This window comes from Morone saxatilis, unplaced genomic scaffold, assembly GCF_004916995.1.
Source record: "Morone saxatilis isolate NCDOM2014 unplaced genomic scaffold, NCSU_SB_2.0 Contig1, whole genome shotgun sequence".
Lineage (NCBI taxonomy): Eukaryota > Metazoa > Chordata > Actinopteri > Moronidae > Morone > Morone saxatilis.
Window position 1 is genome coordinate 19,899,482 of NW_023339651.1, and position 14,491 is coordinate 19,913,972.

At 39.5% G+C, this 14,491-nt stretch overlaps 1 protein-coding gene across 2 annotated transcripts in view; it reads right to left on the reverse strand.

Annotated features, from left to right (window-relative positions):
* LOC118331654 (putative uncharacterized protein MYH16) overlaps positions 1 to 14,491 on the reverse strand; it is a 65,064-nt gene that overhangs the window by 32,779 nt on the left and 17,794 nt on the right. For both annotated transcript variants that reach the window (XM_035666730.1, XM_035666723.1), the window contains exons 4-6: positions 12,223 to 12,309; positions 10,680 to 10,825; positions 7,950 to 8,040 (exon numbers count right to left, since the gene is read on the reverse strand). In XM_035666730.1, coding sequence (XP_035522623.1) covers positions 7,950 to 8,040; positions 10,680 to 10,825; positions 12,223 to 12,309 — 324 coding nt within the window. The remainder of the gene's footprint in view (positions 1 to 7,949; positions 8,041 to 10,679; positions 10,826 to 12,222; positions 12,310 to 14,491) is intronic.

Sequence of the window (14,491 nt, forward strand, 5' to 3'; positions counted from 1 at the left end):
TCACCATGTCAGTCGGGAGGGGGGGAAACAAAGCCAAGCATTTGCAAGTCCTGCCTCTGCACTAGACATGGAGCATTTCAGACCCCCTGCTGATGTCGGTCCACCATACTGTCCACACATGCTCACATAATTCAGGTCCCTGCGACTGGAATCTGCTTTGTTCTCTTAAATGCCTTCAGATGGTAGTGCGCAGTTTCCATCAGTTGAAGTCATGCTTGTTTGATTGGCCGGGCGATGACAGGTGCTGTTGACCTGGTCAAAGCCTCGTACTGCAGGTGATGACGCAGGTCAAATCAGTGGTATTAGATAGGACGTGACAATGGCTGCTCAGCTCAGGTGTACATTGTACAAGAGAGATAAAGACATCTGGATGAGATACACATGTGGGCCCTTTTTGAAGCAGAGACTATTATGGGAATCCAAGTTTTGTCAAATATATACAAAGTCATTATCAGTATTCTATGGTGTTTCTGTTGAAATTGAGTTTTCAAAAATCAGGCTGTTCCAGACCAACTGCAGGAAATACATGATTACAATATAATCCCTGCTTTGTTGCAGATCCCAATGCTGTCCCCAAATCCCCAAAGTTTCCTCCCAGGTCACTGTAGTGCATTATACACAGTTGAGTTTAATAACACAAAAGACAAAAGACAAATAAAGAAAAAGGAGGAAATTTAGTTATTCGGGGGCGGTAGAACATCTTTTTTTGTGATTGACTCACTAAAGAATAACTCCAGTTCCAGACCAGTATTATTTGTCCTTAAACAAGGTTCCTCTCTGCTGCTTAGTGACTGAGGAACTGCTGATAGTCAGGCTCCAAAACTGTGTGGACTGGGTGGAGTTCAGGGTTTTGGGAAATCTGTCAATTTACTTCAGGTTATACCGTGTCAGCACAGGGAAGAAGCATAAGTAACGCAAAGCAGCTTCGTCTGTGTCTACACCGGATGCGTTCAGGTACAGTAATGAGTGTGGATCACCAGCATTTTACCAGTGTTCAGAGCCCAACACACAATGACTCCAATTACATAGGTAAAATGGAAGAAAATAGACGTGAAGTGTAAAAATATGCTTACGTGCATACAGTATGGATAAAACACAAGCTGCTACAGCTGCAGCATTAAAATAAGAACGCTGAAAAATTTTAGCTAATTAGTGTGTTATGTCTGTATTTTGGGGGTTTTAGAGGATGTTACTTCTTGATGAACAGCAGTTTATCTTCTAGCACTTAGCTCCCCAAAAACTGAAAATTGTTGTTTGTGTTTGTGTATAGTTTTAATTAGTGAGCTTATAGGTGTTAATAGTGGTTATTTTTCACTTTAGACAGAGCCAGGCTAGCAGTCTCCCCTGCTTCCAGTCTTCAGACTAAGCTAGGCTCACCATGTCCCGATCATTGACATTATATAATTAGTGGACCGAGCTTGTGGATCAGTAAAGTGAAGCCACTGCAGAAGCAACTTAACCCTTCATGTTTTTCTAATGGGCGACTCCACTGGCTGCAAAAGAAAGTGCATTTGTATTGACTGTAATGGCAAAATGAGCCTACTTTTGACTTGACTTTGACTTATTAGTTTCCTAATGAGTTAATGGTCTCAGTCTCTAGTTTCAAGTCTAATTCCACATAGCATCATGTTCATTTAGTAAATTTGGTCCCATTTAGATTAGATAGAGCTTGCTTAAGGATGTGGCTATCTTGTGATTGACAAGTAGTTCTGACAAGACTGAAAAGTCGGTCCAGCCCAACGCACGAAACTCAAATCAAACTAAACTAAACACAAAACTGTCAAACTAGGTAGCGCTGACACTGACCCACAAATCCTTTAAGAAACATGTTATAGTGTACTGTATCTGCAATACCAGAAAGTTTGTGACCAGGCAGGCAAAGTCAAAACCAAGCACAATCGTACTCAGTATGCCACCACCACGCTCTTGTCCTAATCATTGTCCTGATTACTACTGACTCCAAAAAAGCGAGATGATGACACAAATGGGTGACGTCACAGTGGTTGGTCCTGACTCACAGACCTGACACCATTACCAAAACTAAAAACTTTGAAATTGTCCTTTAACTAATGAAATTTGGGCCTAAACAATAGTAGATTCACATTTGTAGGATGGTGCAGGATAAACAGTCTAAAAAGCACTGTTCACTAACAATAACATTTTATCTAGTGTACAAAAACTGTAAAGAACTGTTCTGTAGCTGCTGTGTGCTGCAATATAAGTCAGTGTCAGTGTAGCTACAACTTGTGTTTGGTGGGCAAGCAGAAGTCTTAGCAACAAATATCTCAAAACCAAAAACTGTAAATCTAAAGGTACGTGAGAAAATATGAAAAGCATCACCTGAATGTTAGACTATCATCACATCAGCACAATCTGATGCAACACCTCCAGTGAAACATCTGGTATAAACCAAACAAGCCACAGGGTTATATGCTCTGATTGTGATGACCCTTTACAGCGCTGAGGCTGAGTAGAACTGCTTTACGACCATGTCATAAAACCACTAAGAGCATGGGGCTGTGACCCCTATTACACCCCCTTGAGGCCAACTGCTTTAAATCACAGCGCATTAGAAAGGGAGAGGCGGCTTCATCACCGAAGATAGACAAAGCTCTCTCTTTGATTCCTCTCAAGTTTGTGGACATATTCATGTGACCTTTACGTCAAAACCAGACAGGAGTGGGCGACAGAAGAGATGGGCCATGCAGTCAGCTGGGCGTCCACCTGCATCTTTATCAGTAGGAGGAGCAGAAAAGTCCTGCCGTCACACAGACACACACATATAATGGCCTCATTGTGAGATAGGGAGAATGCCAAAGCTACAGTAAATGTGAAAACATGCCCACCCTCAAAGACCCACGGATTGCCTTACACTCCGCAAATCAGAGACAAAGACGCTCTTTATTTTTGCTCTTACAAACCTCTGGATGAAACATCAGGCTCCCAGAGGCACCGGCAGAGCGAAGAAGCACCACCTGAGCTTTTAAATCACTGTCCCCCAATGTCTCTCGCTCACTCTCTCTTCCTCTCTCAGCAGCTTTTCATCCAATTCGCTCCATCGAAGGGACAGACACAGACAAAACACATTATCTGCAACATGCACCAGTGACACAGATAAAAGTTCTCAGACTCGCTTGATTCTATCTAGATGACACAGTGAGATTCACAGAAAAGCCTCAGTATAAACTTTAGTCTTTCAAGGGCTACGTACAGAGGCAGACTAAACACTAGAGTAAATAGTGCACTAAAACCAATTTAATCCAAACAAATAATGCTGTCCTAATGGTAATTATACCATCATTATGTGCTACAAGGACTTTCAAAAGTGTAATCCTGAAGATGGTGTTTTAAATGGCAACATGTTTGGTGGTGGGCGGTCATTGCTGGGGTTTTCCACTGCACACACCAAAAATGACTTGCTTATAATCTGTGTGGCCACTACTGCAATGACTTTTTCCTTAGTTCTGTTGTGATTTGAGGTTCAGTTAGGTGGCACTCTTCTGTTCCACTGTTAAGGCCACAGTGGTTTTAGTCAATATGGCAGTCACAGTCACTGATAGCTCCGTCAGTCTTTGGCTTTCTCCCCATGTTGAGGCATTTCTAATGAGAGTAATACTCAGTTTTTTTTTTTCCTTTTTTTATCTTTCCAAAACCAAAAAGTATCTAAGGAATAGTGCTCTTACTCTAAAGTGAGCTGCTAACGCTAACTAGCTTACCACCCACAGTAACCTAGTGTTGCTACTTCCAATGCAAATAGTTAGCATATAATTAGCTTACTACATTATTTTATCAGGTTAAATAAAAAAAACTACATCCACTGCGAAAAAAGTGTAACACTAGTCCCATGTGCTACTATTCCAGAGTTAAAGTTAGCTGCACTGTCCTGTTCTGTACTTGATTTGGTGAAATTAGCTTGAGATACTTTTGTTACACAATGGTACATCCTCATAGCCCTTACTCATGTACTTCTACCTTGCAATTCAAAAATATTGCTGTTCTCTGTCTTTTATATGCTAAGTTAGCTGCAGTACAGCTGCAAACAAAAGTCAGCTGGAAATATTTTAATCAATACACAGAGTTACTGTTGGATGACAGAATTAACATCAAATCAAGGACCTATTGTTTAAAAAAATGTGAAGTATTAAATTGTTATTGTAAACAGCATGTGTGCCGCAGAGCCTGACAGATGTAAAAACAGCAGCTAAGGGTGGTTGGGCAAACAGTTAGCTGACTAACTCCAAATGTAGCACACACACAACCATTGTGCAAATTAGAGTTAGTTTGTCGAGATAAACAGGTCAGGTGCCATTAAATTACAGAAAAAGAGGGCACAACAAGATAACATAATGATATGAAAGGATTTAGTGGCATCTAGCGGAGAAGTTGCAGATTGCAACTAACTGAACATCCCTCGCATCTGTATTTGACCACCTAGGAATGAGAACAGGCTGTGAACTGTGTAGGAGAAACTATGGTGGCTGTGAGACTTGCAAGAAACCTGAAAGACCCTATCTAGAGCAATGTTTGATTTTGTCTGTTCTGGGCTACTGTAGAAACAGGACACCATGGAAGGGAACCCGCAGCAATGCTGTTCTCACCAGCATTGTGGTTAGTCAGCACTCAACAGTTGAGGTGGTTCATAGTAAAGCTTGATGTATGCTTGGCTTGTTTACAGCTGATCTCCACAAAAGATTATTAAATTTTGACTGAAAAAGCTCCCACAGGGCATAATTGTTCTGTAATGTTGAACAAAATGTCGACTGAGAGCTCGACTATTGCACTGATTAAATTAGTTTGTTGCTGTGACTTTACGTCTTTAAACAAGTTTGACAGAAGCACATAAATAATCTCTTGATGATCCACCTACATAAAACTGTCCATGAGTGAAATAGACACCATGACAGTTTACTTGTGAAACACCGGTGTAACTGACACCATTAATAACGGCTGCAATCCATTCAGGCTATTCACTGACAGGTTCCTGGTATCCCTGGCATGATTTAGTGGAACATCTCAATGGAACACAGCCATCGACAATGTTACTAGCTGCAGCTGTGTTTGTCCTGCTGTGACAAGTCAAACGGAGAGTGACAGGGATCTGTAACAGCCAGAATAGGTTAACTTGGCTTTATTTAATGTCTTTCTACAACTGTCATGAACACATAAATAAGATGCAATAAGAGAAATACTTCTGAGAGAAACCAAGCATAAATCAAGTTTAGGGCTCCAGGATTAAATGAAATCACAATGACTTGAATCAATTCTTCCACAGTCAGCAAAACACTACTGCCATATAAAGGTTTCCACTCTGGACTTTATGTCAACGACTGATGTAATCAGACATGCATTAACAAGGTGATGGACAACAAGAATATGATCAGCTTACACTTGCAAATGGTCACTTTATTTTGTTGTACAACTGATGCATTAATAAAATAGTAGTGGCAGTCATGCTAACATGACATGCAACAAGATTAACATGCTAGTGTACAGCAGGCAGATGTTCATCATCTCCACTTAGTGTGCTATGCTAACTATTGCTAACTGGCACTAGACACATAGTACACCTGAGGCTGATAGAAATGTCATTATGTATTTGGTACAAACTTAAACTTTGACCTGGTGATGGCAGAAGATGCAAAGTCAGGGGATCATCCGATTTGTTCGGATACACTGTCTGGGAAACATCATACCCAGTTTCATGGTAACCCATCCACTAGTCAAGATACATTGGTCTGGACTAAGGTGGTGGACCAGCTGACCAAATTACAAGTAACTAGCTGGAGCCAAGTTGCTAGCATGGCTAAACCAAAATGTCTGAAAAGAGCTTCAAACAAGTGCTGCAAAGATCAGTCAATTAATTGACAGAATAACGATAATACGGTTAATAAACTATATTCACTATCAATTAATTATTTAAGTAATTTTTCAAAATTGCTAAAAATGCACTGGTTGCAGCTTTTCGGCTTGTGACAGAAATTTGTATATATTGATTTGACTTTTCTCTGCCATAAGAAACTTTGTCCAGTAGGACTTTGTATTGCATGTGTAGTTAACATTAATTAATATTTAACCATCAGTTTTAGTTTAGTTTATTCCTCACGAGGAGTGCTGAACAATTTGTGAAAATAGTTTTCTATGACTTTTGAGTAGCTTTTCCAAGTTTGAAAAACATAACCCTGATTATGTCAGGGAGGGTAAAATCAAGGTCACTATTGAGTTGGAAATATAGAAATATCCATACTGGGATGTAAAAATCAGGGTCTTGGTCTCTGCTGCTTCAATTTTCAACACTAAATTTATGGAGTGCCCCATTAAAAGGCAGCTGCCCTCTCAATCACCAAATTCATAGTGGAATTAATGAAACACACTAAACATGCCCTCTGTGCCATTTGTTTCAGTTATATAAAGCAGACACCAACAACTCTTTTGAGGTAGAAACTTATGTTAGAAAAAAGAAACTGAGAGCCACACGCCTGAAGATGTTCTTAAAAACTGTAAAAGCAGACAGAAAAGTGCAGCTACCCCCAACTGCTCCTAGTCACACCATCAGAGGGACGAGGAGATGGTTATCACTTGGGATGTAGGCGGTGTGTTTTAACCATCTCCTGACAGGCATGGAGCTGTGAAGTGACTGCTCCAATCACAGAGCAGAACCCAGCAGCTCTGTTGAAAGGCAGGAATGCATCTCAGCACTCTTCTATAAGCTACAGCTGAGCTCCCTGCCTGTCTTTTTAAGAAACCAATCTCCTGTCATGTGCCAATCAACACCACGGTTGCCATTCCAAACAAATATTATTAAATTATAATGACTGAGTAGTTACTGCTTTCTTTTAGGTGTTTCAAAGAAAAATAAACTCTCTCATTGTGACTGTATGTGTTACTTCTGTGGCTTTTTGTGTTCTTCTTCCATGGAACTGATGTGTCTGATACATCTTCAAAACATAACTATAAGTGCTCCTGATGATTTGCAGGGATTCATCTTGAAACCCAGCTGCAGATTGAGCAACAGATTTCATCAAGATACCCGTATTGGATGTGACGTATGTAATTGCGCAGTTCTTTGAAAATGTTCACCACATCTCTCAAATTAGAGGCTGCAGATGGAAGCCACATACCAGTCGTGATGCCTGGAAGATGACTATCAACCAAAGAGGGAAGGACTGTGTGCACTGATCTACAAACAGCCTCAACTAACAATGAGTCCAACAAGGATTACGTGTGCATCCAAAGCTTCTTCGTCTGTGCCATAGAGCACCATTGTTGTCCAAAAACTTAAAAACACATCAGTGAGCCACACTGTTGAACTGGCTGACATGTTTCTTCGCACACCAAACGTGTAATAATCTGCTGCTGAAAATAGTCCCTAACAAATGCACTAATTCCTCCAGTTTGAGTAATGTTTGTTGAAGACTACAGTAACCAGCAGATTTAGAAAAATGTCAGAGCAATTTTAAAAACTGAAATTATGCATGTTTGACCTCTTTTTGAAAATTGACACCTTAGTAGGAATCAATTGGCTTTAGGTTGCACACACGGGGAAAGAAAAAGAAAATATGAGTGATGGACTAACACATTGTTGGCTGTTCAGTTCAAATGTTTGGTGCAGGTGTAAACTAGTCTACGGGTCAAAGATTTATGTGGAGGTGATACTGGTATACTCAGCATTCATAAACAAATACATTATTCAACACAAAGTTTACAGTGTCTGTGTGGGTGAACTGCACTTACTTAAGCCCCAAAAATAACACAGAAGATGACTGCCTCATGTGCCTCACACCAGTGACTTGGTGAGCAACCTAAGTAAAGTCTTGACTGAATGATAGTACTGTACCACTTTAAGCTTCCACAAACTGACTTATATTGTTTGCCTGGAGACTTTACCCTAACCTTAACTGTACCACTGTCCTGTACTGTACTGTACGTGTACACAGACAAAAGGGTCTGACCTGCAGCTCCTTGTTCTTCCTCTGCAGTCCAATGTTGACGGCCTCTTCTGCTTCTAGCTTGGAACTAGTGCTGCTGATCTCCAGGTCCTTCCTTCAGAGAGAATAAACATATTAAACACTGCATTCATTTAAATGCCAGAAAAGTTCAAATTGGAATGCTATCAGTCAGTTCAACTGGCCCAATATATGCTAGATTTGAAAAAAAGTACTTAAGCTTGACTTATATTTGACACAAGGGAGAAATTGCAATTTGATTTATAGTTCAATATTAGATTTAATCCGATTTTACATACGATACAATCTAGATGGATGTATATTACACAGTCTTTCCTGTGGCACACATCTGGACAATGGCAGGAGAATGAAAAGCTTTGCAGACATAGAATACATTTCTGGCTCAGTCTTTGTGTTAAAGTGATGACTTTTTCACCATTCAGAAAGTCAGAGTCTATCACATAAATATTTAAAAGTCCAGGTGATACAGGAATCAGAGTGATGTTTGCATCCGCACATTTACATATTTCATAAACAGGCAGCTAGGGAGGGACTTGATGTGGTAGCCAGTAGCTCTGTGTGTTAAGTTCCCCAGTGCGGCAGCTGTAGTGGACCCAGTAGCTTACTCTGCCGGGACTGGGAGCTCCCAGTGAACAGCACGGCAAGAACGGGACTGAATGCAGCATCCAACAGTGAATGTCATGCTATTATTGGTTGTAATCGGTTAGTTCATGCTTACGTAAGCTTGCATCACATTTTGTTTTACAGATGATCATCGGATTTTGATATAAAAATACAAAGAAATTGAGTTTTGGCATAAATTGTTAAATAGGGGTACAGTATAACTGAGGATGTAATCTTAAAGGGTTAAAATGCCATTTTTCATCTAACCTGGTCTTGAAGACATGACAGGTCTGTTACCACAATGCTTGTCAATGTTTAGCAAATAGTGCGTGAGAAGTGGTGGTGTCACAATGATAATCTTATGTTCTCACTTTTTCACACAAAAAAATCACATTTATGTGCTAAAGCAAGACATGCAGGATAATGTCGTGCATGCATTTGTTCTTTTTCAGTAAAGCTTCATTGAGTTTAGAGTCAAAGTGATTGACAGATTTTATATTCTTTCTGTTTGGAAAACACAGCACCTTAGCAACCAGGTGAGTCACTCACTTTATTAATGTTCGCAGTGAAAGAGGGTCAGGCAATTATTGACGCCAAAGAGAACAAGTTTTGACTTCATAACAGAGATATTAGTGTTCAGTGATCGGTGCATACACTATCTATGTGTGCATGTTTTCTGACTGTTGCTTCTTGTCTTCAGTCAATTGTTGCTGCAAGGTAAACTACAGTGAAAGATTCCATCTGCTCTCACATTACTGAGGGCAGATAGCTACATGTTGGGATGTTAGTGAATCCCACCTCAAAGTGGAGAGGAGAAACTGGACTGTGGAGCAGGTATATTACATATTAAGTCCATCAGTTTCTCTCTCTTTCCTGGGGTTGATGGATTTGATCACAGCAGCTCTCATTTCAGGGAACATTGATAGATGGCTGTGGGTATGACCTGCTGTCACATCCATGAGTTCCAGTATAGAGTTCTTCTTGGCTGATATAAATGTTTATGAGGTAACTATAAAGCCTATACCATAGTTGACATAAATGCATACTTTCTGAAAATGTCAATGTTTATGTTTATGTATGTGTTTTTCCCTTATGATCACTGACTGGAAGGTATGATTTACTCATCTTTTTTTTTTACTACTTTATGACTGATGACAAGTCATAGAGAATTCCGCAGAATAATGATGATCTGCACTTCAAAAACAGAAAAGAAAGAAATCCTGTAATGTGGCTCAGTAAAATGTACACAGCATGCTCAAGTTTACAAAACCTGTCTGTTATCATTTAATAGGAAAGAATATCAAAGATAAAAGGGAGAAAACAAGACTCCACAGTTGTGCTAGCAGCTCTGGGCACAACAGAATTTAATATTGATGCCTCTGTCTAAACTACATAAACAAACAAGACCATCAGTGAGAAGATTGGCTGTTTCTATGTAGTTATTCTTAATACCTGCCAGAAGATTGGATTCCCCTTGAAATCAATGAAACAAGGTGCTAGAAACAATATGGCTTTTGTTCACAGTGGCTGCCAGAATCAACACAAAATGAAAGTTCCTTGTAGGAGCTTTAAATGGTCAGACTGGTGTAACATTTAGGGAGGATTATTGGCAGAAATAGAATTTATATTCATAGGTATGTTTTCATTAGTGAAAAATAAGAATCATTGTCTTTTGTTACCTTCAAATGAGCCAAAAGTAAATGCTGCAAGTTGCCGCCCATGGAGTCCACCACATTGAACCGCCATGTTTATACAGTAGCCCAGAACAGACAAACCGAACACTGGTTCCAGATACATACTTGTGACACACAATGTGAGGCTGAAGTGAGGGAGTTGCAGTCTGCAACTACACCACCTAGATGCCACTAAATCCTACACACCTGACCTTGAAGACATTTCAGTCTGCATTAAAGTGGTGGAAAAACCAATAGACAAACATTTCCATCCCTAGAGCCATGTTGCCAGCTAAAAATAGATTTAACATTGACCAAAACCAGAGTTTAATTTCGGCTTCAGGAAATTTTTTTGCTGGGTAGGCCGAAATAGTTTGGCTGGATGTGTGAGGTGATAACAACACACAAAATATATGAGACTATTGTGCATGTCTTTGACCTTTTGATGAGGTCTTCCAGCCCGCTTCTGTTCTTCTCCATCTCTCCCAGACTGTCTTGTGTGGATCTGCTATCACCCTCCAGTTTCCTCCTGCTCTTCTCAAGCTCACTACGTTGACGGCGCTCCTGCTCCAGTCGGTATTCGAGCTGAGCACAAACAACAAAGCAGCAGGGACAAAACATAAAATACATTGATCACAATGTAATCCAACTGTAAAAGGTCTAGTTGAAGAGTTCAGCAGTGTTTTTGAAGCCAATAGTTTATTAACTACAACTGCCATTTTGTGCCAGTAATCAATATCTTTTATATTGACCATTTATTACATTTGACGATTTTTATATATAAAATTACATGTATTCAGTATTTCCCCACATTTGCCAAGGCCTATTGGCTAACAGGGTTACAATTAAGTCAAATAACCTTAAGTTTCCATTGCTCATATTACTGTCAAATAGTCAGTTCATGACCTTAATATTACTACAGTGTTTAATGTATGCAGCATGTGTGCTTCTGTTGGATGCAAAGGTTAAAGAACTATATTGGTCCAGTCAGTCTATATGATATGATATCTGATATGATAACTTTAAGCAATTTCTTATTTATTGTAGAATTCATAGAGTAAACAATACACTATAAGAACTTTTTTATTGTCAGTTTTTTCCTTGTCTCTTTGCAGTTGAGCACTTCGGATCAACTGTGCAGTTTTTGCTACAGTAAATAAACAACAGGCAGCTGTTTTCAATAAAAAAAATAAACCAAATGTATGCTACCGTACCACCAGCCTTCTGATTAGTGGATGACCCACTCTACCTTCCGAGCCACGAACGCCCACAAGACCTGTTACGATACATTTTAGCATGTCAAAGACAACTTTCAAAGTTATCAACAAAATCACCCTGCCTTTTTTTTTTGCAACATTGCCAGTTGGGAGCAGCACAGCAAGCTGAAGAAAATCACCTTATAGATTCACATTGGCAGACAGCTGCCTATTTGCACAACAAGCAGACATGGAGCAACCTGAGCATTTATTTTGATCAAAATGCTACATCCAGTTTAAATGCTCAATCTCCCATTATGTTCACCGGCTTGTCGCTAACTTATCAGAACCTTTTTTGCTAAAAAATGCTGTGTGCTGTGGCTGGAAACAAGGTGTATAAGAGCAGTCTGATTGTACCAAAACAGTAAAGGTACAGGCTGTAAAATCAAAACAATGAGCTGAAAGACGCTAGAACGCAGAGCTGAGAGCAACTCTAGCTTTAGGTGTCAATTCTCTGTGGCTGGAACACTGGGAGGCACATGATCCATTGAAATATTGATAAGTGCAGCTTTAAATTGAGTTAAATGAGGTTGAGCTGAGTTTAGTGGCATAATACAACTTAAGCATATGGAATTCCTAATGTGAAAGTGTCAAATTAAATGATACTCCCAAAAATATGAAATATACTGACTAAACTGGCTTAGATACTACATTAAAGGTAAAAATAGAAAAATACATATTTATATGGTATGAACAACATAGTAAATATACAGAATATGAACTTACATCTTCAGCTTGCATCTGTAACTTGGTTTTCTCTTTGGTCAGCAGGTTCACCTTCTCCTCTTCGCTCTGCAGGTCCTCGATGGCCTGCTGTTGGGGTCAAACAAGATTTCTGAGCCTGGGTTGCACATGTGTCCCTCAATCACTGATCCTCCATAGCATTGCCTCACATTCATCTGTCTGCCACATTGGCCCTTGGAAAGACAGGAGTTGTTTGGTTGCAAAGAAAATGTCAGAAGTCATCTCCAGTTTGATCTGACGGATGAGAGATTTTCTCTCTGTTTTATTCATCAACTGGGAACAGAAGTGTTGGAACATCAAACTCTGAATCGAGCTCACTGAAACAGCTCTTATAATGCCAAGTTGATTCATCTTGTCCTTTTTGCACAAGATTCTCTCTGTATTCCAGACTAAATCCATAATCTAACACATGTTCAACAAACGAAGATAATGAGGCCTGATGCTGAATTGTTCCCACAGATTACACAATGATGCAGACTGCTACTGTTGGTCAAAGCATCTGGGAGAAATTAGCGAGCAGGGCCTCTTATAGCTCCCATAGAGTATGATGAGGTTGTTAAGGGTTAAGATTTCTTTCGATTTCAAAGCATCTGCTCTGCTTTTCAAAGTCGAGAGTGCTGTGTGTCTGATGTGGAGCACATTTATCACGAGTGCCACTTTTGGCAGGTCCTTAGGCCATATGGTTCTATTTTCCTAAACTTATGTTTCATTCTCAGTCAAACAGCAAGTAAGGTATCGCTCTATACTCTGATAAATGGGACAAGACTATCGATTACACTATTAAACAATCACAAATAAAGCCAAACAGCATGACATGCTGTCTAAGTATTGGTGTAGCTTACAGAGTTTACACTGAGCATGACATCCATCTTAATTATAGCTGACTTTACAGTAGGACATTACTTTGTGGTATACATTACAGTAGCAGAAAAGGAAAAAATAAACTCAGGGGCTACTTAGCTGTTTCCAGAATGTTCAAGCGCATCTCAATGTCTTCATCAGTGGATAGAGTTTGCTCTGTTGTCACAGATATCAACAAAATCGATCTGCTGAGGAGATGCAGTTGAAAGCTCCGGAAAAAGCTAGAAAGTAGCTAGTTTTTTTTTTTTTTGTCAAAACAAAGTAATACATTTAAACTAATGAAAGTTATTAGGTTATTTGAAGAAGAAGAAAAGATGAGTGAATATAATTATGTGTTCATATGATCACGTTTGCACAGTCATGATCAACAACAGATACTTACTTTATTCAAAGGGAAACCCCACATATTTTAACAAAACAGCCATTTTACTAGTCATGGCGAGCACTATTTGCAAAACAAAATCCTTTGGCAAATCATGATTTTAAAGGATTTACATTGGATTTAAAGAAAGACTCAAACTTAAAAACCAAATAGATACAATTGTTATATTTGCTAGGTCACGACAGACTTAAACTTTAAACTAAATGGGCAAATGGGCTAACTAATCATGTCACCGTTTATGGAACTGTTAGCTGACAGCTAATGTATCTCAATTTTCATGTTAAACTGTGCAAAACTGACAGTTCTAATGAATGGAATAATGTTTTTACAGGTGGCCTCCGGGTAATTATTGTATTGTCTGACACACCGGATGCAGCCTGTGGGTATAAACTTGCCATTGGCCATGCATTTCACACAGCATTCTCCTCCCCTTCTAGCATCTGTGAGTTTCCGTTCTCAAAATCCTCTTTGCTATGGTAAACAACAACAACATCCTCCGAGATTGCAACTTACACGCTGAAAACAGTAGGTTACACTAGCCCTTAGCTGGTCGCTAATGGCACAGACAAACAAACTACCTTTTGCTTTGTGGGGAATTTTAAGGAAAAACAAGTTCCCCTAATACTATTTTTCAAGGGCACCTGTTGCATTTGGGCTTAGTGCCGCCCACTTACAGAGTTTACACTGAACATGACATACATCTTAATTATAGCTGACTTTACAGTAGGACATTACTTTGTGGTATACATTACAGTAGCAGAAAAGGAAAACATAAACTCAGGTGCTACTAGCTGTTTCCAGAACGTTCAAGCTCATCTTACTGTCTTCATCAGTGGATAGAGTTAGATAGAGAGGCTTTGAAAGACGTTAGCATTTATCAATGGCTCATGGTGGTACTGTTGGGTCTCTGTAAATGTTATAAGGAGTTCGGTCTAGACCTGCTCTATTTGAAAAGTGTCCTGAGATAACTTCTGTTATGAATTGGCGCTATACAAATAAAATTGAATT